At 43.3% G+C, this 25,465-nt stretch overlaps 1 protein-coding gene across 1 annotated transcript; it reads right to left on the bottom strand.

Annotated features, from left to right (window-relative positions):
• LOC128699840 (uncharacterized) lies at positions 1–24,429 on the bottom strand. The gene is made up of 5 exons (XM_070086602.1): positions 24,289–24,429; positions 23,028–23,152; positions 20,646–20,961; positions 7,458–7,630; positions 1–1,157 (listed from the first exon to the last, which is right to left on the bottom strand). The coding sequence occupies exons 2-5, from the start codon at positions 23,145–23,147 to the stop codon at positions 57–59; spliced, it is 1,710 nt and encodes a 569-aa protein (XP_069942703.1). The 5' UTR covers positions 23,148–23,152; positions 24,289–24,429; the 3' UTR covers positions 1–56.
• Between the last annotated feature and the right edge of the window lie 1,036 nt (positions 24,430–25,465).

Raw genomic sequence — 25,465 nt, forward strand, 5'->3', positions numbered from 1 at the left:
CCTGGTATTTTATATTTATTTCACCTAAACTATAAACAAATTAAAAACAAGAGAACCTAGATAGTGACTTCTTCTGGGATTTTCCTTAAGGCGCCGGTGTCCGTGAGAATGTCCTCAGAGAGGTTAGTCACCATGTCAAGTTCTCTTATGACGAAACGAAGACTAGCCACAAGTGCGTGATTAGAAACTTCTTCGCCCAGAGTCACCCAAAGCCTTCTTAAAGCTTCCTCCTTAGTGGGAAGCAACGTCATGCCCATCAAGTAAAACCTCTCCACAAACCAACTGTGGTGCCAAAGAAGAGCAGCCTCGTATGCAGGTCTGAAGGCTTCTTGTAGGGACTGCTGCGGGTGGAGGTAAACAAGGTTAACTAGGCTCGAGGCCAGAAACTGGAGGTGGCGATGAAGACAGGTGAACAATATCGTTCCAGAGAAGGGATATACGGAACCTATCTTGCCAGACGTGTCTTCGTAATGGATCATGCTCTTCAGTGTCTCGTATTGCAGACTCTCTCGTTTCTTTGTGTATAACTCCAGGTTCTGGATACGGCTATCCAACATCTGCGTCTGAATGTTTGCAAAGCCTCCGAAGCTGCCGAAGAAGAGCATAAGGTTGCGGTACATGCTAATGTACTCCAGTAGCACTACATCTTCACCTCTCCGACATTTCTCCAGACTGAAAAATACGGTTTTCAAGATAGTTGGCTTTATCTGAGCTACGTGTACAGCAGCTAGATTATGTGACGCATTCTTTAGAATCTTCTTGTCAGTACTTTCCTGAATACCAACGTGTACTTCTGTTGGTTCAACGGAAGGTTCATGCTGAAGATCATCCTCGGGGAGGTACACAGAGGCCTCCGTCACCTCACTTGAGCTGCCTTCCTTCAGTGGTACTTTATCGTGCACAGAGGAAGTCCCTCCAGGAGGGGAGACGCTGGAGAGAACTGTAATCTCTGTAATGGTTGGCTTCACAGAGTCGTTTGGAAGGCTTTCCAGTCTCCCATAGCCCAGCTTGGCCATGTAATCTGCAAAGTCTGCTGGTAGTCCACGGTTCTCCGAAGCAGTCTCAAGGACGTGGTACTTCATGAAGTACACACGAGGCATGACGACAAACACTATCAGGATCATAAGCGGAATAACCAGAACCATCAACACCCATAACTGGAAAAAAAAAATCAGTTCTATAATAGCGGCATCGAATCAAAGCTGATAAAATACCGTTAAATTAACATGCATTATGCGAAAATATGGGAGATAGATTGTGGGCAGGCAACTACTGAAAGTTTAAAAAAGAAAACGTTAATAAAAAAAAAAAAAAAAAAAAAAAGGTGATGACTTCTCAGAGATTTCTAATTCTAGCAATATTTCGATGCACGTTGATGATCACGTGTGACTACACTTGTGCCTCGGGGTAGAGAGTCTGCTCATAAACCAGCATTTTTAATTTATAATCTAAGTTCACTATTGTTGTCTTTTAAATCTATATACATACATATATACATACATATATACACACAGATATACATACATACCCATGCATACACAGTGAAATTTTTAGTTTACTTCCACTACAGTCGAACCGATATTTTTTTTTTATTTTAGAGCAATAAAACAATTCAGCTCATCAATTTCTTTTTAACAACATGCTGTGTTTGACACTACTTTGATATTATAGTGACAGTCACCGTCAATTTCCAGAAGTTCTCATCACAAAGCGAGCAAAGCATTAATGTTCACATTCCAGTTTCTCTGACCATATTCTCTGACCATATAACAAGTCATAGTCCGTGTCAAGGCACTGGTCAGGAGTCGCAAATATTAGTCAGGAGGAGATTTATCCAGATTATTTCCGCGGAGATATAGGGTTGAGGAGAGTATCCTGGTGGAGGAAGGAAGGGGATGGGGTGGTCCAAAACCTCTTATTACACATTTGGAACCAAGAACTAAGCTATGACAGTAGTTCGATATAATTTTTACAAAGCCTCCAATGTTGAACTGCATCTAAATTCTTGCAAGTATTTAGATCACGGTTACTTCAACCTTCGAGGCTCCATTTCATTCCCAACATTTTTTCGACGCCTCTTCACTGCCAACTAAGAACAACAAATGACACAAAACAGTTATTTTGCAGCAATATGTAAATGTTCAGAGGGTCTGTCATAGTTCTTAAGGTGCAGCCGGACCTTATTGGGGATAACAGAGGCGAAGAGTGGGGAGAGAGCAAGAGTCGACGAGAGAGGGGAAAGACGGAGAAAGTAAAGGGCGAGAAGGGTAGGCAAGAAAGGGACAGAGGAAAGTGATGACCTGATGATGAAGCAAGATGATAATGATAAAAGGATAGTAAATCGATGATGCGCGAGACGAACAATTTATAGGACAATACGAGTGAGAAGGACCCCAGGAAAATCCAGTTAGCGAATGAGAGAGAGAGAGAGAGAGACAGACAGAGAGAGAGAGAGTTAGAGTGGGAGCTTTAGGATTGATGGGGGTGGAGGAGGAGGGTCCCAAGAGAAAAAGAGGGTCACGAGGTCGTTGTCCCATGCACCACTGGAACAAGAGACAAGGTATAGCGTGTCCTGTTCCACGCTACCTGCAGCCTGCATCATACAAGTGAACTCGAGCGACCTAGCTTTTCTTAACTACTTGATGCAAAAACGCGCCTTAATTGTCACTAGGTCAAGGAGGCGGCGTGTGAGAGCCAGCCGTGTCAGGCGTCCAACTGCCTATGCATGTTTTACAAGCTAATCTTATCTCTGTAGGCAAGACACGCCTTTCAGTCTGTTAAAAATCCAAGGTAGTAATATTGACGGCTAACTGGGGGTGATCCCAGTTAGCTGTGGTGGGGACATCCCCCCCACCCCCCTCAATAGAGGTGATGTGGAACCTCACCGAAATGCAAAAAGCTATTAAACCCTTATTAATACTTACTAAAGAGAAACAAATTACAGACAAACGAACAGACATCTGTCAGAAGGTATTCAAACCAGACACTGAACCAAATGGTCTTGTGTAATTTTCAAGAGGTATGTTTGATACTTGACATTTTTGGATAATTATAAATGTTGTGAAGGGATGGAGGTTGTAGCGGCGATGATACTAATTATGTACACAAAACCCGCACACAAGACGAGAAAACTTTTGACGATGTTTCGGTCCGACTTGAACCGAAAGTCATAAGTTTCATTCTATGTGCGGGTTATTTGGGTATTGTCTGTTCTTTTTGGCGGCGGCAAGAACAACATGAACAACAGCAGCAGCAGCAGTTTTGTTGGCAGTAGAAGAGTTGGGGTTAAGAGAAGGAAGGTTGTGGAATTTACAGAATGCTGGCACTGAAATGTCATCCAGAACAATCATAAAAGCTCACATTCAACTTGCCCCATCACACTACTTAAAACCCCTCCCCACGGAGGGCAATGTAATAGTCATTTCCTAGAACAAAGCCAGCCAAAATAGGTTAAATTACTATTCTTTAAACGTAATCACTTTGACAGTAGCCTCCTTTAAAATGTCGAGGCCCGTACAGTCTCCACGAAGATATATAATGTCAATGAAATCTCAAAAAAATCCTGATAATAAACATTGTCAACCAGTCAGTGTCGCCCAAGCTGAAAAAAAAAACTAGATTCGCCATATTTTTTATACTGCAAAGTATTCAGTAAAAATCGCTGGGTAAACAGGACTTCCCGACCTCAGCCTCATGGCGAACGTTTTACGCTTCCTGTTCATCTGAAAGGGACATACTAGCCAACACTTAGGAATATTTTCATGGAAATATTTAGGTCGTGGGACTGTTCACTTCCAACAAATATGGGACTTGAGAAAACATGTTTATATGTTGGAGTGAACAAGATCCCAAGACCGAAATGTTTCCATAATAAAATGTCCATACCGCCCATCTTTTTCTCCTAGACTTGTCGGTATATACGAGGGGAAGGGATGGGAAAGCGTGATCTCTTCACATCCTTGTTCATAGCAGAATCTCTCATCCAGAGCCGAGCTAGAGTTTATTAGTCAGGAAAAGAACACACTTTTTGGTGGTAAATGTTTCCAGTGGTGCTAACACCGACACTGACGAACCAGGACAGCAGCAGTGACATCTTGCTTACCAGGGATGAACTCCCTTTACCTGATCTTCAGAGAGCTAGATACCTCACTCACCACAGAGCTTCAGACTTCCTTACAATAGAAAAAAAAGTGCTGTACATCTCTCCAGATCCCCTCTCCCCCAGGCAAAGCTACCTGTAATCCGAGTTATATTCATTATTCAAATACCTGCATGAATGCAAGGTCACATTTGAAACTCTTAAGCAAAGGTTCAGCGCTTCAATTTCGGAAAAAGAAAATGGCGCAGCTCGTCTTTGTAAACAAACTTCATTTAAGTGCATTGTAACCACAGTATTTACGTACGTTGAACCACATCACTTACATACGATGACAAGCATCAGTTCATTCTTTATGAAGCATCACAAGGGCGAAATAATTTACATTTTATTTTTGTTTTTAGGAACATTCTGAATGCTCCGTAATTGTCAGCATCTCTTCAATTTTTGCTCTAAACAATTTCGTAATTAACCTTGTTTGTGACTTGTTATTTTTCTTTTTATAGGAGTGTCGTTGCTCTCACTTCGGGAAACATTGAAACGTCGCATGTGCCCAATATGATTAGACATTCTTACTCACGAGAAATACCTCCCGGAGCGATCTTTGTTATATAACTACCCACTAAATGTTCATGCCAATATTTAAAGCATTTAAAAAAATGCTATTTAACATTTTACAAAAAATACAACACTCAAACTGGAGTAATTGATATTTTGATAAAAATAATACATTTCTATATAATATCAACTGAGCTGTTTCACCGATTTGGTGTTCAAGAGGGTTAGGGGAAGTAAACGTTTCAATTTAATTTGCAACGCTTTCGATACGCTGCTCAATTTCCACTCCACTATTTCTCGTGTATTTTACGGTGACTAATATTTAAGAGATGCTCAAGATGCCACTTTTTTTTCTCTGAAAGCGTACAAAAGTAGGTACTGGACTTTGGTTTCCAACTTTTATGGATTCCAAAGACTAAAATAGCAGAGCGAGAACTATTGTTTGCTGTAATGTCCTTTGGTCTCGTGTCAAAGGGGTGAGAATATATCATGGGGGAGAGCTTAACCCGTAGGATTATATAGCGTACGTGGAGGGGAATGGAAGGTATTCAGGCTCAATTCAGGGAACTAGAGCACAGATCCAATCCGTAGATCAAGAGCCCCTCACCAGCGTCAAGGAACCTCCCTTGAGGGGCAAGGGGCGTCAAGGAACCTCCCTTGAGGGGCAAGGGGCGAGAAACAGGCCTCACCCAGGCGAATGTTTGTGTTAGATAAGGAAGGCCCTCAGTTTCAGTAATCTGTATTGTTAAACAACCCATAATTCAGGAACTTTTTCCTCATGGATGTAACTTTAAAGACTCTGGGGGCCGCATTGTTTACAAGGAGCAAGTTGTTTTGGTGTTAATACAGACTAAAATTCACAAGTAGAAACTGTCCTTTAACATTTTTGAAAGAATATAAAACCCACGAAATCCTCTCCTGTAAATTTTTTTTTTCAGAATTCTGGCTGTTAAGATATTTCCGGGTTTAAATACTTCGTGGCCTCGCTGTGGTCTACAACAACTTTTAACACGCAACGTGCTCATTCTCACGAACTTCAGTTCCTTTGATTTTTCTCCGATCTAAGCCATTGCAAAATATTCTTATTCTTAAGGTTATAGCTTTTGCTTCAAAATGCATGCAGTTTGCCTACACGTTTCTTCTCCACTTGACTGCAAGAGTGAATATTTGTGTTGGTTCAGAAATATCTCTTGTCACTGCAGTTGCTTGCGGGAATCTCAGTCTTAGTGCTGTTCTTTGTCCCTGCCACGTGAAAATGGTATTTAGATATTACCCAGCTTGTTGCTAATGTCGAGAAATTGCGATAACGCTTTAGTTATATTCTTTGTGTGCAGTGGAAAGATTCCACTTCCTCAAATGTTTTCAGTTATGAAGGGGATGTTTATGGTGGCAAGGTCAGGTATGATGATGATTCTTGCACTGTTATGTCAAAAATAGTGTTAGAGAAAATGCAGTGTCGTTTCTGGAACACTGCAGTGAGCAGTTTTCCTTAATTAGGTCTGTACCTGTAGCTGTGGTCTGCTAGCGTAGTGTCACAGCCTTGGTCTGGCCATTACTGTGTATTACTCTAGTTTTGTCTTGTGTGTTTCCACACTTCCCAACTATTAAATAGTTCCGTAGTGGGCTGATGAGCGCGACATTTTTCCAGTTTTCAAGGAAACTGTAATGATACACATTTTATTTTGCCTTTCTTTAGCAATCTCAATTACCGTTTCACTGTGAGAGACTCGGTAGTTTGAAGGTAAACTGTCAATTAACATGTACCTTAACCTCACAGACAAAATATGCTGGTGGCTAGTATCTTATTACAGACGCCAGCACACTGTACAAGTCAAAACTTGAGCCGCTAGGGAAGATCTACCAAATATTTATAGTTATACAGTACCGACAAGATGAGGAATTACATGTACACTACACGAGCATCTATATTTTTACTAGTTTTCCCAGCCAGTGGATCATCTCTATACAAGTGAAAGAGCCATAAGCCTGTGAAAAAGTCTTCAAATACAAATAACCATATGTTACAGAGGTGTAATTCCTAGTCTCGACCCCATAACTGACTCGCGAAGTATTACCATGTAACGGCTCATGAAGCAAACCAGAGTTGGAACCCACGGCAAGGTAGTCAAAATCAGCAGACCCAAGCTCTAACCACTACACCACGCCAGCGTAATGGGTTCTGTTCATCTAGCTATATTTTTATACAATAGGGAGGTTATCCTCCCCTAAAGTTTTTTTTATAGACAAAACTCAAAGCCAAAAAAGACTGGAAAGCATTAGCTGAAGTCTTCAGCTTCGTCTACGCTTGTAATATCTTAACATGATTGTAAAATAGCTCACTAACCTGACAAACCACTAACCAATTTTAAGACTGTCTTGCCATAGCCTAGTAACTGAGAATTAATTAGGCACTATTGATCTAATAGTTGATGTTAGCTAATTAGTTAAAAGAATTCTTAATATCAGACGGGGCCGCGTTCCACAGTCCAGGGAGTGGGGGGCCATGTTGGACAACCCTGGCACAAGAGCAAGTGATCAGGAGTTCAGATTAGCTTACAAGTTATTTTATACAACCATGAAAAGCCGTAATGAGAAGCTCATAATTGAACGGTATCAAGCTCAGCTGTCTACACTTACTCATCTTAAACATTAAACTATTATTATTACAAGATGCATAGGGTTTAATATTTATAACGTGTAGAGGGTCTACAGCGCTCTAGGAAATGAGAGAACGTGTAATAAAAATAAAAGTTGATTGCGCCAGGAAAGGAAGGAAGGAAACGGCACAAATTGCTTCACTAACCAACCAATAACGACAGTCTCGTGTTTTGTTTTTCCCTTCACCTCTGCCAACCTCAGCCTCCAGCTTCTTCTGAAGCATCAAGGTTTTATCTGTCGTATTTCCTTCTTCCTGTTCCTGTTCCTGTTCCTGCTCCTGCTGCTCCTGCTTTTCCACCTTTATACAGCCATCCAACACTGAAAAAAAAAATTATTTACTTCAAGTACATTAACAAGGTATACAGTCCTAGCTGACTGTCCAAAAGCACCTTGTTATGCAGAGCATTTTGGGCAAATTAGGTCAGTGTCCAGGATGCGACCCACACCAGTCGACTCACACCCAGGTACCCATTTTACTGATGGGTGAACAGAGACAACGATGTAGAGAAACACACCCAATGTTTCTACCCTGGCTGGGAATCGAACCCAAACCTTCACTGTGTGAAGCGGAAATACAGTGGAAATTAACTACATCTACCAGGGCTCTGGTGGCCTGGTGGTTAACGCTCTCGCTTCACACGGTGAGGGCCTGGGTTCGATTCCCAGCCAGAGTAGAAACATTGGACGTGTTTCTTTCCACCTGTTGTCTATGTTCCCCATCAGTAAAATGGGTACCTGGGTGTTAGTCGACTGGTGTGGGTCGCATCCTGGGACACTGACCTAAGGAGGCCTGGTCACAGACCGGGCCGCGGGGGCGTTGACCCCCGGAACTCTCTCCAGATAAACAGAAACCAACACCTTTACATAAAGGATGCTGAAAGAACCTTAACTTTCATGACAATGTTTACAAAACACAAACTTCGTAAGAAACATTAACAAATGTTTATCACTAAGAAATAGGCATCAACAACAGAGATGTCGGAATAAATTAAATTGAGCAAATACTGTACATAAAATAGAAAAAAAAAAAAAAAAAAAAAAAAAAAAAAAAAAAAAAAAAAAAAAAAAAAAAAAAGCTTCCACGGGAAGAGGTAATGCGGTAGGGACAGACCCCTAGGGACTAGGTGCAGTCTCCGCCCCCCTAGGGGCTGGGTGCAGTCTCCGCCCCCCCCCCCTCGGGCCTGGGGGGAGTCTCTGCCCCCCCCGCGGGACTGGGTGCAGTCGCTGCCCCCCCCCCTAGGGACTGGGTGGTCTCCGCCCCCCTAGTGCAGTCTGCCCCCCCCTAGGGACTGGGTGCAGTCTCCGCCCCCCTAGGGGCTGGGTGCAGTCTCCGCCCCCCCCCTAGGGACTGGGTGCAGTCTCCGCCCCCCCCCTAGGGACTGGGTGCAGTCTCCGCCCCCCTAGGGGCTGGGTGCAGTCTCCGCCCCCCCCCTAGGGACTGGGTGCAGTCTCCGCCCCCCTAGGGGCTGGGTGCAGTCTCCGCCCCCCCCTAGGGACTGGGTGCAGTCTCCGCCCCCCCCCCCCTAGGGACTGGGTGCAGTCTCCGCCCCCCCCATAGGGACTGGGTGCAGTCTCTGCCCCCCCCCTAGGGACTGGGTGCAGTCTCCGCCCCCCCCTAGGGACTGGGTGCAGTCTCCGCCCCCCCCCCCTAGGGACTGGGTGCAGTCTCCGCCCCGCCCCTAGGGACTGGGTGCAGTCTCCGCCCCCCCCCCTAGGGACTAGGTGCAGTCTCCGCCCCCCCCCCTAGGGACTGGGTGCAGTCTCTGTCTCCGCCCCCCCCCTAGGGACTGGGTGCAGTCTCCGCCCCCCCCCCTAGGGACTGGGTGCAGTCTCTGGGTGCAGTCTCTGCCCCCCCCTAGGGACTGGGTGCAGTCTCTAGGGGCGCAGTCTCCCCCCCCCTAGGGACTGGGTGCAGTCTCCGCCCCGCCCCCTAGGGACTGGGTGCAGTCTCCGCCCCGCCCCCCTAGGGACTGGGTGCAGTCTCCGCCCCCCCCTAGGGACTGGGTGCAGTCTCCGCCCCCCCCTAGGGACTGGGTGCAGTCTCTGCCCCCCCCTAGGGACTGGGTGCAGTCTCCGCCCCCCTAGGGGCTGGGTGCAGTCTCCGCCCCCCCTAGGGACTGGGTGCAGTCTCCGCCCCCCCCCTAGGGACTGGGTGCAGTCTCCGCCCCCCATAGGGACTGGGTGCAGTCTCCGCCCCCCATAGGGACTGGGTGCAGTCTCCGCCCCCCATAGGGACTGGGTGCAGTCTCCGCCCCCCATAGGGACTGGGTGCAGTCTCCAACACCTAGGGACTGGGTGCAGTCTCATCTCTTTCATAAAGTCGATAGTTTGTCGTTAGTATTAAAGCATCAAGTAAAACACTGTCCATTGTAGTGGACGGTGAAGCTGCCGTCTCAACACACTTGGAATAATTCATCGATGCAGAACATATTACACTGAACCATTTTGGGTTATTGAGAAACGTCATCATAACATTAGTTGACATTTTTATTCCCCCGAAATGAAAAGTATCAGTTACCATGGCTAACATGTCACACTACGGGAAATAAAGGAAATCTAATCAACATTCTTCAATTTCTAAACTATATCACAGGGTTACTCCAAGTCGCTGGGCATTAATTAGCCAAGGAAATTAAGGGACTTTTTTTGTTAAAGCACCGGCGACCCTCTCTCACTCAGGTAGGGCGATAAAGAAAAAAGCACTTTCATCAGCATTCAGACGGTCCATTTCAAATGAACCTTCGAGTTACAACACCTCCAACCCTCCTTCATAGGGGCAGGCATCTTGCGATCCATTTTGAGGACATGTTCGGCAAACCGATTTTCCTCAAGGTTACCTTGCTCGCACTCCAACAGCACACAAAACCGTAAAATCCAACTATTACTTGGATCTAACATGCTCATAAGCCTGCTGGAGGCTCGGGCAGCAGAAATGTACAGATGACTGAGTGCTGTACACTAAGAAATGTATTGGGAAGGGAAGGGGGGAGAAAGTAGGTTAAGTCACAGCATCTCCACCAGCTACCATCTCCAATGCCCCTCCACTCTGCTCTACCTAATTTGAAGGACTGGGATTGATAATGGTAGAGGATATCACCTTCAAGGACCACAACAATGTCATTATCACATTGCGAGGAAAATGATAGGATGGATAACGAGAACTTTCAAAATAAAGGATGCTTTGCCAATGATCTCTAAATCACTTTCTCTATGCTGGAACACTACTGTACACTAACAAGCTCTTTAAGGCTCGCGAAATTGCAGATCTAGACAATGTACAGAGAACTTTCACTACACGTATTAATTCGGTCAAGCACCTTAGTTACTTGGAACGTTTGAAGTCAGTTGACCTGTACTCTCTGGAACGCAGGCGAGAAAGATGCATAATCTACTACTGAAAAATTACTAGAGGAACAGGTCTCAAATCTGCAGACAGAAATTACTTCCTACTAAAGTAAAAGATTCGGCAGACTCTGCAACAGTTCCCTCCTTCCATTGAAAATCAGGGATCCCACGAGTACACTAAGAAACCAATAAGTGTCTAGGGCCCAAGACTGTTCAACAGGCTGCCATCATGCATAAGAGGAATTACTACAACTCCACGGCTGTCTTCAAGAGTGGACTGGACAGATACCTAAAGTCGGTGCCCGATCAGCCGGGCTGTGGTTCGTACGATGGATTACGTGCGGCCAGCATTAACAGCCGGATTGATTAGGCCCTGATCCACCAGGAAGCCTGGTCAAGGACCGGGCCACGGAGGCTCTGACCTCCGCAACCACCTGCAGGTAGGTGGACCAATGATAATTAAAACCTCCTTTTTCCTCCATTTCTTTGAGCGACCCATTCCCCTCCTTCTTGGGAATACTTCCAACAGTTCCGCTCGACAAAGATACGGAGTTCATAGACAAGCATCAAGTGGGAAGAATAAAGCAGCTCCCAGAGAGGAGGGACCTCTGTTCCATGGGTACAACGCGCTCCAACTTTTCCCCACAAAGGACACAAGGGAGGAGCAGAAACCAGCGTCGGGAAAGAGGGGAGAGGGGGGATAGGGGAACTTGCAATAAATCTTGCAGGACGTATCATTCTTTCACTGAGGCAATCCCTGGCAGACCCCTGGAAAGAGCGAGCTTCATCTAAGAGCCTCTAGGTTGGGAAATGGTAGGGGAGGAGGGAAATGGTGGGGGGGGGGGGAGGGAAACTCCGGAACACTAATAATGACCATAATTAGTCCAATAAAGACTGTCATTCAACAGGGCAAGGTTGTCATAAGACTGACAAATCCAGGTGATTACTGTATAACCATCTATTCCCTAGCCAGGATAGATGGCTTTTAATCTGATCTGTGGCCTGCCTGTATGACTTACGGGATGGTGAGCTGACTGGCCTCTCATCCATCTAGCCAGTCTAATCTAGCTGGCACATTACAGTAACCAGGCAAAGTACAGACACTAACATTGCTATAATTCCCCCCCCCCCACAGACAGCTACGGTGTAGTGGGAGAGCAGAGTAAAAATAGCAAAGGATGAGGAATCCTAATGGTAAGCGGAAATGGACAGGAAAGGAGAGATGAAATGTTTGGCAAGGAGGGAAGCAAAGGAAGAGAGAAGGAAGGATTTTTTTTTACTCCCTCTCCCTCCCTCAAGCCCAAGTGTCTAGAGGTTGGTCCCGCTCCATGGACTCGAAAGAGCTACTCTGTCTCCCGAGAGATCAAACGAGGACATTTATGAACTAATACAACGTCTCCAAATCACAAGACAGTTCTTCACTAAGCTGATCTAAAAAACTTTTCCAGGTCACGACCCAACTCGAGGATCAGTTATCTCTCAGCCCAATAAAGCTTTAGGCTCGCAACAGATCTGAACCCGAAAGAGCCGGGTTCGAATCCTGAATGAGGAAACTTATGGGAGAGTCCCCCACATTCCTCCTGCTGCCCCAGTAATAAAGATACACCGAGGAGAATCTCGCTCTTTATTAATTATCCAAGTTTATTTTTTTGTCTTCTATCTCTAGGTCAGCAGCAGGAAGGTCATCAAGACCCGGATGTAGAGCCCCTCCCATAAAGGTTAGCGAGAGAAAGAGGGCAAGAGGAGAACTGTGTAACATTACATGTTAGCGGGCTGGTGTTTGAAGGTTCCTTTCCCTGTTCGATGTGAAACTCGGGAGAGAAAAAAAAAAAAGCAGACAAATTAATTTCTCATCTTGCCAAATACCTGGAGGCACTACCGTCGCGCTTTTATAATGTCGAGAGAGGAAAAAACTATTATTAGCATCTCGTTTTTATCAAGATTGCTGGAGAGATGTGATGAATCATGAATAAGAACCGAGGGGTGATGAATATTAATGTTGAGGTGGATGCTGAAGTCCTTTTTTTTTTTATGTCTGGGGGAACATGTCTCCCGACTCGGGTCTTTGACAAGATATACAAGAAATGCTCAAGGTTCATGTGCTCCATTCTCTTGTATCGGGATTCAGGACAAGGGAAAAGATAATATCTAAACCTCTCGCTGAGAAAAAATACACAGAAGCTTTGCATTTATATCCACTCCGCTTTACTTCCGGGACAAGGAGGCTGCTTTAGAGGTGTAGGAGCTTCACCTGGGAACATTTAACCAACAAAGGTCATACAACGCCTGGGGAATGGGAGGAACATGGGGAAGGGAGGTTAATCATAAGTGATCGGAAGTGAAGGACAGCTTTCTATTCTTTTGATCAAGAGCCCTCCATGAACCTCAAGTGACTTCCTTGAAAACTTAAGTTCCAGAAAAATTAGCTAAGCAACCAAATGGTTTTCTGACAACTTTCTGCACCAAGGGCGAACATGTGTCCCCAGACTGGCTTAAAAGTGTTATTTACACGTTTTAATAACATCGGTGTTCAAGAAGCACCATTTGAATTTTTAGTACAGAGAAAAATGCAGATAGGAACCGGAAAAATTGTCAGCAAATGTTTATTTTCATAAAGAATAAATGGAATAGAAAAGTTTACCGACTAATACTTTCTTCAGTCTTAAAAACTTATTTTTACGTAAATTACTTGAAAACTTAACACGCACACTTCCTCTTCAGCTAATCTTTTCCGAAGGTCGTCTGCAGTGGATGTGGAATTTTCTTGACGAAAATTGAAGGGTCACGGAAAAAGTTTACAATTAATACTTTAAGAAGCTCGAGAAAGATTTAATATATTCTAGAAAACCTCGTAAACCATCGTGGATACTCTTAGATCTTCAGAAGGATTCCACCAAAAAGAATCTGATGCCAAAGTTAAATTCTACTACAGAATCAAAACTCAATTTTCAATTAATATTCGAAGGAAGAGTGAGAAGAGCTCTTAAATGTTCTCAGCTGTCGTGAGCTGGGAGAAGCATGTCAATGTTCCTTAAAGACATGCATCCCTTTCTTAGTATTCCCAGGCTATTTTTTCACTTTATCCCGGTCCATAAGCACCTCTGCTTCCCTTCCGGCTCCACTCTGAAGCACTCTTAAGACTTAATTGTTTTGCCAGGAAAGGATTCTTCCTCCTCCCCGCGATGGATTAAGAGGAATCTAAAGATAATATTTTTTGCTAAAATAACCAACATTCGAGCCTGAAGTCTAGCACAAAGCGAACGCGTTAGCGAACTCATACGAGTTTCATAGTGAACGAAGCTGAGTTCACACTAGCAAGGAGCTGGACCAATTAAGAATATTAGCAATATTAATAAACTACTACTGTATAAATCACTAAATTTAAAACTAAGGAAAACTTTTTCTTTTCAGGGTCACCCTGCCTTGGTGGGAGGCTTCCGGTGTTAAAAAAAATGGAGAAACACTTACAAAATCTTAAAACACTTCAGGAATTTAGGGAAATTGAGTTTGATCAGAGTGGAAGAACAGTTCAGTTACCTAGATCAAGAGCCCTTCATCTAGGTAATAACCTTTAATTTATCCGTATATCGACAATGTTGGAAATGCGGTGATACAACGCTAGGCTTGGAGGAACGGGAAAAGGAAAGCAGAGGCTACTGAATTACTATGTTACCTATAAAAATTAAGCAGGCGTCTATGGACAGAAATTTCAACTGAATTTCTTTAGAAAAGTGCAAAAATGTGCCCCCGTCACTACACCCCCCCCCCCGTCAAGCAGTACCCACACCACAACCCTCCACACAGCCTACTGAAACTCTACAGCCACATCACGTACCACTAAACATCCAAACCCCCACTTGTAACCTCCTAACAAATTACCCCCCCCCACAAACCACATTCCCCACGACCATCCACATCCACCACATTCCACACTAACCCCCGCACGTTCAATGTATCAGAGCAAAAAGCCTTTGAAACTGCTACGAATTGCTCTTACCTAACTTTCTCAGTCTGAAACGCATCTTAAAAGATATATTTTCGACTTCTCGGCTCGTAAACCACTTGTGTGCTGCCTCCAGCAGCGAAAACCACCAGAGATGCTGATTAAGCATCCACATAAATATCGACACAACATTACCTCAAAGGAAATCTTTAAACCTAAACTACATCAGAAATGTTAAACTTTTGAATCGACAGGAACAAATTGTTCAAATTTCCGCCTGCCTACACTCCAGTTTCTCCAGGGTAGACCTTAGTGGGAACTATCAGGCTGTTAGTGAGAGCAATGTGTACCTCTGTGTATAACATTTTATTTTATAGCGTGTGAGCAGGGATGCCGGAAGTACTGTAATGCAGTACTAGTTGGGAGGTTAGGTTAGGTTTGTCAGGAAACAGGACAAGCGTGTCCTGACGCGGGTCGTATTCATGTGATGAGCCGCCGATGGAGCTTTTGGTCATCTGACAGAGGCCTTCCACTGGCATACCGGTCCACCCCTCTAAAAATTTTTTATTAAGTCTAGGTGGGAGGAAGATTAGCCGGAGGGAAGGAGATGATGCTGCCATCGAGGTGTTTGGTAGTTTATAACAACGCGGTGATAATGTTGTCTGTCAGTGCATGATGGAACTACCATCTGGACACGACTGTAAGATAGCTCCTTCAGTGGTTCTGGGCTTAGAGCAAGAGGATCAATGGTGTACTCACCAGTTTGTGATTGCAGGGGTCTATTCACAGCTCCTGGCCCCTGGTTGTTACTAGGTCCTCTCTCTCCCTGCTCTAAGAGCTATGTCGTATTGCGAGTGAAGATTTGCCTATTGTACTGATATTCAATTATATCCAATAATTAACGAATGCTGCTTCTGATCGGCTTCAAACTTTCTCCTTCACTAGTGTATCCTACTGAAAGAAGGGTTTAAGTGTCAATGGAGTGTCTAGGTGAAAATATTCTCAAAGTAGGATAGTATTTTACAGTACTGTGTTATTTTGACTTAATGCTGGTGACTGGCTCTCTTCAAGGAGCTGGATTTAGCTTCATTTTTATCTTATTGCCGTATGACCACTAGTGGTTAAGCTTCCTAATAACCGGACATCAACCAATGGGCCCCCCGGCATAGTGTACAGGCCCACGGCACAGTGTACAGCCCCCCTGGCACTGCGTAGAGCCCCCTGGTACAGTATAGAGCCCCCGGTAAAGAGCCCCCTGGTAGAGTGTACAGCTCCCCCTAGTACAATACAATCCCACGGTACAGTTTAGAGCCCCCTGGTGCAGTGTAGAAACCCCCTCCCGGGCACACGCACTGCAGCTACTACCCAACCCATTAAATTAGACCTTTTAGTAAGCGTGTACCTAGAGGAAGGCGCAGCGTGCGAAGCAGGACACTAGGAGATGGGGGAAGGGTACGACGGTGAAGGAACGTAGAGAGGGGGACGACAGTGAAAAACGAGAAGGGGGGGGGGAGATGGTGGAGGATGAAAAGTCTACGAGACAATAGGGGAATTTATGGAAGAGGAAAGAGGGACGGGATGGGTGGAAGATGACTAATGAAGGTAGGAGAGAGAGAGAGAGAGAGAGAGAGAGAGAGAGAGAGAGAGAGAGAGAGAGAGAGGCAGGGAAGGATGAGCCATGGAGGTAAACCTGTCTGGGTTAATAGGAATGACTTGTGAAGCGGAGTAACGCCGCTGCGGACGACGACCCAGGATAAGACTGAATCATGAGAGGAAGGAGGGAAGGTGTGAGAACAGGACAAAAACCAAGAGGAAAGAACAGGATAAAAGGAATAGCATAAAAGAAAAAAGGTTCAAACAAATTAGGGGAGCAGAATATAGCGAAAGGAAACTGAAGGCGAGCAGATGACTGGAAAGGAAGAACACACGAGGAAGGATGGAGTAGCAGGACAGGTAGTGAATGGAAGGAGAGAACACATGAAGGAGAGAAGTCTGAGGCAGCCACACACTGGATGTTTATATCTGGCAAAGCGTCGCCCATCTTGCTGCGCCATACTACCACTGTTGATTCCACAGCTTTACCTACCGACTCGTGTGTTTAATGGGCATGGGAGATCAGATTCATATACAGGTATGACACAGTTATGGCTTCCATTTCATCTGAAGAGACTCATGTTACGAGGAAGCTTGAAGCTAAAGTATGAAAGATATAGAGACTTTAGAATTTGTAAATTCATTACAGGATGGATATCTTGCATAAACTAGCAGTCAGTGGTCAAGTGCGGTCATACCTGCCAAGCTCTTGGGAGTTAGCGTGGGCTGTTACCCATACCATGGCTTGTTGAAGTGCTTTAGAATCCCAGGTTCATGTGTTGAAGGAGATTCTACGTCTTCAGGAGGAAAATAGGAAGCTGAAGCTTCACATAGACGAGTTTGGAAGAGTGTGAGAAGGATTTAGCTGGTAAGGTAGAAATAGTCACCAGCAGTGATAGTGGCAGCCGCTTTAAGTGGCAAGTGGTTCACAGTTCAGGAAGAAGGAAGATGAGGAGAGTTAATAAAGATGTGAAGGTAGGAAATCGATTCTCTGTTCTCCAAGACGAGTGTACTTCAGTGGTTAGTGAGGTTGAAGGTACCACTGATACCCCTGCTAATCAAGGTAAGAATATTTTAATAGTAGGCGATTCTCAGGTAAGATATATGGACCGTGCATTTTGTAACAGACAGAAAGGTCAGACACAGAGCGTGTCTTCCTGGAGCTGGTGTTGGCGACATAGCAGGTTGGATAATATTATGGCAGGTAATGGGAACAAGCCCATTATCTGTCTTAGTGCTGGGGGTAATGACATTGGGAAGGGCAGGAGAGAGGAGCTGCTGGATAAGTACAGGTCAGCCATAGAAGTAGTTAGGTCTAAGGGAGGGATCCCAGTCATATGTAGCATCTTGCCTAGAAAGGGAGTGGGCAATGAATGGATGTTTAGGGCAATTGGTATAAATCGCTGGCTAGACACGTACTGCAAGGAACTTGCAATCCTATTCATTGATAACTGGAACCTTTTCTTTGGCAAACGTGATATGTATGCAAGGGATGGGGTTCATCTCTCTGGGGATGGAGTGGTTGCATTAGCCAATTCAATTGAGAGGGTAATTGATGACTTGTCTAGGAATTTAAACTGATAGATTATAGAGGTATGGGTGTTTGTGGGAAACAATCAGGCTGCAGCATTAGGGTTAAAAACAGCAGTTATTACCGGGATACCTCAGGGATATGTTTAAAAGACAATATTCAAAAGGATGATTTGAATAGACTGACGCAATGGTCGGAGAAGTGGCGGATGCAGTTTAATATTGACAAATGCAAAGTTCTAAACGTTGGACAGTTAAATAACCAAACCACATATAAACTAAATAATGCAGATCTTAACACTACCGATTGCGAAAAGGATTTAGGAGTTCTGGTTAGCAGTAACCTAAAACCAAGACAACAGTGCATTAGTATTCGCAATAAAGCTAACAGAATTCTTGGCTTCATATCTAGAAGTATAAATAATAGAAGTCCTCAGGTTGTTCAACTCTATATATCCTTGGTTAGGCCTCATTTAGACTATGCTGCTCAGTTCTGGTCACCGTATTACAGAACGGATATAAATGCTCTGGAAAACGTACAAAGGAGGATGACAAAGATGATCCCATGTATCAGAAATCTTCCCTATGAGGATAGACTGAAGGCCCTGAATCTACACTCTCGAAAAGCGTAGAATTAGGGGGGATATGATCGAGGTGTATAAATGGAAAACAGGTATAAATAAAGGGGATGTAAAGTGTGCCGAAAATTTCCAGCCAAGACAGGACTCGCAGCAATGGTTTCAAGTTGGAAAAATTCAGATTCAGGAAGGATATAGGAAAGCACTGGTTTGGAAATCGAGTTGTGGATGAGTGGAACAAACTCCCGAGTACAGTTATTGAGGCTAAAACGTTGTGTAGTTTTAAAAATAGGTTAGATAAATACATGAGTGGGTGTGGGTGGGTGTGAGTTGGACCTGACTAGCTTGTGCTGCTGGGTCTGGTGCAGTGCTCCATCTTTGAGTGGGGATGACCAGACTGGGTGGGTCATTTGGATTATCCGGGGGGTGGGTCATTGGTCTAATCCGGGGGGGTGGAACATGGACCTGCTCCGCATGGGTCAGTAGGCCTGTTGCAGTGTTCCTTCTTATGTTCTTATGTTCGACGACAAAATCTGGAATTTTGACTTTGGTCTATAAGGTTATTCAAAAGCTGACAAATGAAATCGGTACAACCACACAAACACAAGCAAGAACTAAAAGTATTCAAATCAGCACTTAAATACCAAGTTAAAATAACCGTACATCAGTCTGGTATATGAAGGTATTCTTAACCTTCAAATCTTTGCCTGGAACTATTTACATTACTTCGATTATAATCGAAACCAAGCTCTAAACCCATGGATTGTTTTAGTCCCCTGTATCATGGCTAAGAGTGGGATATGTATGTATGTATGTATGTGTGTGTGGGGGGGGGAGGGGGGCTCTAGACTGACTGTAGCCATTAAACACCCAGTATCTTCTGTGTACTGAACTAAACTTTATATTTGTCTAAAAAGTCAAAGCAAAGGTATAATGAGTGTTATAAGAGTTGCGTCTCCTGCCCTGAAGTAAGATATTTGCCATGATAATATTCTAACTAATGACTTTGAATAGCTAGTTTATTATGCATAAATACCCTAAACAGAGAAGCTTATGACAACGTTTCGGTCCGACTTGGACCATTTACAAGTCACTAACACAGGAAGGCGAGGCCAGAATTTTACAAATTCTGGCTTCCTCACCTTCATGTTTTAGTGCAACTTAAATGGTCCAAGTCGGACCGAAGCGTCGTCAAAACTTCTCTATGTGCGGATTATTTGTGTATTTCTCTAGTCAAGTTACTGGGTCTTAGTTTATTGTGCTTCCGAGGTTCCTCTTGAAGCGGTAGGGTAAGAATCAAGAGGGTACATAATAATCATTTCATAAATGAAATAGTTGAATTATCTAGCTGATGCGTAATGTGGAAAAAGATTTCCCATACATTATTCGTAAGTAATAGTAACCATCTTCCCTACATAATTTTTGTCAGTTTGTTAGGTTAGGTTTGTCAGGAAATAAGAAAAGCTTTTCTTGACGCGGGTCTTGTATGACGACCCGCAACTGGGGCTATTAGTCATCTGACCGAGGCCTTCCACTGGCTTACCCCTTCACCCTTTTAAAAATTATGGTTTTAACTTTCTTACGTTGTTTCAGTGTTGCTTAAGAACGTCATACAAGTTGAACTAAAGTCAGTAGACAGTGAACCAGGACATACGTAGTATTGGCTGACAATTATAGCTTTATTACTCTCATTATGAATTACCGAACCTGTAGATCCTGCAGTACCTGGAGAACAAAATAATCAACTGGATGGAATGGAAAAAAAGAAGCTACTCTGAATCCACGAAGAACCTTGCACCGGCCTCAAGCAGCCGCCCTTGAAGAGACAGTGGAATGACAGCAGTGAAAATGGTTCTCCCGAGTGAACCTGGCCACAATAAGTTTTCCTCATGTATCGCCCAAAAACTGGTCTATTGCTCTTGGAACGTACAGTAAATAACTATCAGTGAATATTTTTAAATGTTCAGCTTGCCTTCAGATCTAACATTGTCCAATAAAAACCAAACAGGTCACAACCAAGAGATTAAAAAGTCCTTGCCTAAACACTTTTCTCAAATCAGTCGATAAGAAGAATACCCATGAAAACTACAAGGACATAATTCCCGAGGAACTAGCAATTGAAAAACCTTCATCACTACATGTTCTCTCTAAACTGCCCAGCAGGACTTTTTGGTGAGCTCCAACGAGTTTAGGGTATAATCCCCACGCAGGACTGTTATATATACACTGCTGGAGAAACAGGAGGCCAGCCATCGCCTTAGCATCCTCTCAGGCCGTGGCTGTTTAAAATATCAAGAAGTTTTCGAGCAGCAATTAAACCAGCAAGTGCAGATGGGTAACTTACCTTCCTTGTGGACAGTCTCGGCGCTCTCCATTTTCCCTTCGTTGTCCAGTTTAACGAGTGAGTTGCCGGTATAATCTGGTTTTGGAAACGAGCTGCCAGTCTTTTCTAGTTTAGGGAGCAGGCCGAGTCTCATATTCGGCTCAACGATAGAGGGGCTAGTCCTGACTGGCTTAGCGAGGGAGCAGTCAGTGCGTGTGGCTGCGACAGAAGAGACTGGTAGGACGTCACTTGAATCCGAGCCAACATCTGTGAACGGCAGACTGGCGTCACGGTCCTTAAAACTTTCCTGAAGTTTCGATCCGACGTTGCTCATGATCTGCAAGTGAATATTTAAGGACGAATTAGACATTTTATTACAGTGACATCTAATTTATAGGGTCCGGCGAAAAATGGGTCTAGATACACAAAAAATAGTACTTTACACTCCTATCCTTCCACGTATAAATATGAAGATCATTTGGGACATAATTCGAGGGCATTTCAAATAATACTAGGGCAAGAGTACCAGGCTTAGCAGTACTAGCTATGTACGGATGTCTACCTCAGCCTAGTAGGAGAATGGTCGAACTTTGGAAAAAAAAAATTCATACAAATTCTTGTGTGTTATTTAATATTATCTATATAATCACATTTAAAAATTACCTCAATTCACCGAGGATTTTTTTTTTTTTTACAGGATTGACAAAAGGGACCTTTCAAGGCTACGTTTTTGTGTGTGTCAAATGAATCAGAGGCACGACTTTATCCATATGGGTTATGTAAAGGTCACACATCCAGCTGGGATGTTTAAACGACTTTCCAGTTCTTTGATCGAGATCAATGACTGACTGTAGTAAACCTGGCTTCATACCAGATTTTCTATTATTTGCTTTGAACACGTTGTTTGACCAGTTGGCTGCAGGAACTTGCAATCTCTTGAGAAGCTAGGTTAAGTTAGTTATGTCAGGAAGCAGGACATGTGTTTCCTGAGGCGGGTCTGATGACCCGCAGCTGGAGCTTTTGGTAATCTAACCAAGACCTTCCGCTGGCTTACCCTTCCACCCCTTAAAAAATTATGGCTATGATTATAACCATTTCGTTCCTTGAGAAACCTTGCTGACTGCTTTATAAAGGGCTGCCAAGAGGCTTCTCATACATTTGACCTTAATTCACTTGACCGAAAATTAAGTAGCTATGAAAAGATCCTCATTTTAAATTCTTGTAAACAATGTCCCCAAAAGTAATTGGAGATTTTAAAGACGGGATTTAGGGCATATTTCCGCACCAAATGAGGCCGAAATTATTTCTATGGGATTTTTTGTTTCCGAGTTCGACCTGAATTTTAGCGACGCCATACATCACGACCTGCTTTCACTTTTTCAATTCTTTCATCTTTCCTTTGTACTCTGACGCCTAAGCATCTTGGGGACCATCAATCTTACAGACGCTTCCCTGAATTCTCAACCCCTTTATTTGGAAAACTCGTGAAATTCCACAAATTTATTCTTACTACGACGTGTTTTCTTCCTCAGTGAAATCTACAGCATTGAGGACCACCTAAGGAAGTAAAGTATATCCTCGTAATATAAATTAATCTAAAATATAAAACAATGTTTTCACCCTCAGTCTACCACGTAACCTATAGAGAAAAAAAAAGGGTGAACTCATTGTTTGAGAGCATGCAGGATCATACCTTCGGTTCAGAGATAACTTGTGGCCGTGTCCAATAAACCTAAAATTCTATTTCCTTTGCTTTCTGCATTGTCAAATTTTATGTTCTCGCGCTGCGTAGTTTCCTGTCAGATGTTTGATGGAAATTTTAGTCTTTGTAATGCCCGAAATGGTTTGCGTCCCTCAGGTCCAGTCTTTATTCTCTCTGTTTCCTTCTCTTAAAGTTTCCTCAGGATGTTTAAATAAACCTCTTACCTTCCTTCAGTCTAATCAGATTAAGTAAAAGCAGCAGCTACACTCTTTTTTCGGGTTATTTTTAGCTATTTACTTTAATAAGATTATAAACAAAAGTTACCGCATCATATTTCAAAAATAAAGAACCAGAAAGGCAGTTATTTCACATAAGCAAATTTTTGTCAGTCATAAATCATGTCTGGAAGAAAAAAAAACTAATCTCAGCCAAACACCTGCAGAACCTCAGGGCTCCACCACCCTCCACAAACCTGCTTTTGTACTTCAGTGATACACGCGGTGTTGAAGACTTACTGTCTGGCCCTGCTGACGCAGGGGTACGTAATCTTAGTGACCAGGAAGCGAGAGGAGATGAACGGCTGGTACGGCTGGGCTGTTCATCACTTGGATTATGCAAAGAGCCCTTGGCCCCGCCTGCTGGCGACGCTGTTGTTCCTAGTGTTAAAGATACTTACTTGCATTAGGTGCTGAAGGCTGTACCTTGGTTGATGCTGAAGGAGATTTCGCTGGAGATGGCACAGCTGGTTTCGAATGCTCAGTCTTGTTCCCAGCGTCATTACTGTTGCGAAGCTCATTGAGGAGGTTGTCTAAAGTCGCCATGCTTGCTGAAAGTAACAAAATTAGTGTACTGTAAAATGTCCAGTTGAAGCAGAGTAACTGAAGAATAAATAAAAGTTCAACAATTTATTAATCTCCGTAACTAAATAATTGAGCTTGTCTAGTAGGGTACAGACACTTCCCCCATCCCCCGCCCCTACAGGGAACATTAAGTTCAAGGAGTCCGGAGAGGACCCAAATTTCTCCACCCACTCGTGGGTTCATCGGTAGAGTTCAGAGGGTCACTGAAGGGTTCCTGCAATATTAAATACATAATATAATTTAAGTAAATGGATTCTTAACGTTTATGTTATATTTATGCTTCTTAACGTTCTCCAGGGATTAAAGCCTCAATAGGGATGTGCCAAAGTATCGGTCACACTTACGGTATCGGAAAAAAAAAATTGCATTACGAGCCGATGCTTCTAAAATATTTACATTACGCGTGCTTAAAAATTGTTAGTTTACACAACCCCACTATTGAGAGTTTTGCGCGCGCGCGCGCGCACACACACACACACACACACACACACACACACACACACACACACACACACTAGTAACAATAAGCGGCCGAGTAATGACTGTCTCAGAAGGTTAAATATTTAATCTTCCCGTGTTATTTAATACCTAATGTGAAATAGGCATTCCCTCGTATATTAAAAATAGTCATAATTTATAAAAAAATATTATGGGAAATCTGTATCGGCCAAGAATTTGATATCCGCAAAAACTTGAGCATCTCCATCACTACAGTCAATATACATACCAGGAGACAGCAGAGTACAGAAACAAGAATGAAGTGAAACAGCAGATGACGAAAGCAGAGATCATTATGTTTAAAGTATAAAGGTAGTTCAACCAAGTATAAAAATGGTGTATATTACCTAAAAAGTTTTGATTTTAATATTCTTGCCGAGATTTCAGTCACTTAGGAAAATGACTGATTTACAACTTTGCGTTCTTCTACAACACCAGATTATGAGAGTTACGATGAACCACGTAAGCTTTAAGGGTTATTGATAGTCAAAGCTTATTTATGATCTTCCAAACATATATTTAAAATTTGCTTCGCCTACATAAACCATCTGGAAGCCTCAACACCAGAATATAAAACACGAGCATAGAAGGTATGGAGACGCACTGTTTCTCTGTTCGATGGTGGGGATTGGCTGTCGTTGCTCCTACATCTAAAGGAGACCTTGATAACGTTCTCAGCTATGTTAGGACGAATCATGAAAGATTCGAGATGTCTCTTTCTCAAATCTGAAAAGAAAAGCAATGAAAAACTCTCACTCTGGGGGATTGGGGGGGAAATAAGAGGGAAATTTTAATTACGTGAACCACTGGTAAATCTACACTTTCATCTCATAGGTATTCAGGACTGCATTATTCTTTCCCTCGTAATATATATATATATATATATATATATATATATATATATATATATATATATATATATATTATATATATATATATATAACACACATATACACCTCCGTTTTGTTCGCAAAGGTTGGTGGGAATAGAAATAATTCTTGGTGTACTTGCCTGTAACCTAGAACTTTAGTGTAAATGATCGGGTTTGTGAATTGACAGCATGGATGGGAATTACGTTTTTTGGGGAGTCTACCTTAAACTGGATGAACTTTACTGAATCAGATCTCTAATATTCTTTAGTATGGAAGTAGTAAAATGATCTACATAGCCACGTTACGCTACTAAGAATGATTTTGTCGAGTTCTGGCTCCTAGTGTTCCACTGATAGGCGAGCACTGTAGAGCTGTCTGTTGTAGCTGAAAATACTGAAGTTTACATAACTATCAAGTCAATAAAATCAATAGCAGAGAGGTGGAGATTAGGTTTTGCACCCTCAGGCGTACCAGCGCTGTGGCCTGGTCCAGATAGTTTGTGAAAGGAAGAGCATATAGACGCCAACTTGCTCCTAATGTTGATGTTTTTATTCTGTCAAGTAGATCGCTCAATTTGCGCTGTTATGGTTACCAGGAAGCAGAAGTTCTTGACAAGGCCCCCCATCCCTGCTATCTTGTGAAGGATAGTCACTGTTGAACGTAATGAGCAAGAGACAGTAAATAAGATATCAAAGCTACACACGTTTTCGTCTAAAGTTAACGGAATAAACTTGAGCGCACACCATTCTCTATTTGTTACAGCACCACTTTATTAGCCTCTTAAAATCCTAGAAAATAGAGGCAAAGTTTCCCAATTTTATTGGATAATCACGTGGAGTAAAAAAATGGGGTTGACAAAGGAAATTAGGAACATCAGCAATTTGCTGCTACTGTCCTCTATGACGATGG

This window comes from Cherax quadricarinatus, chromosome 19 (assembly GCF_038502225.1).
Source record: "Cherax quadricarinatus isolate ZL_2023a chromosome 19, ASM3850222v1, whole genome shotgun sequence".
NCBI lineage: Eukaryota > Metazoa > Arthropoda > Malacostraca > Decapoda > Parastacidae > Cherax > Cherax quadricarinatus.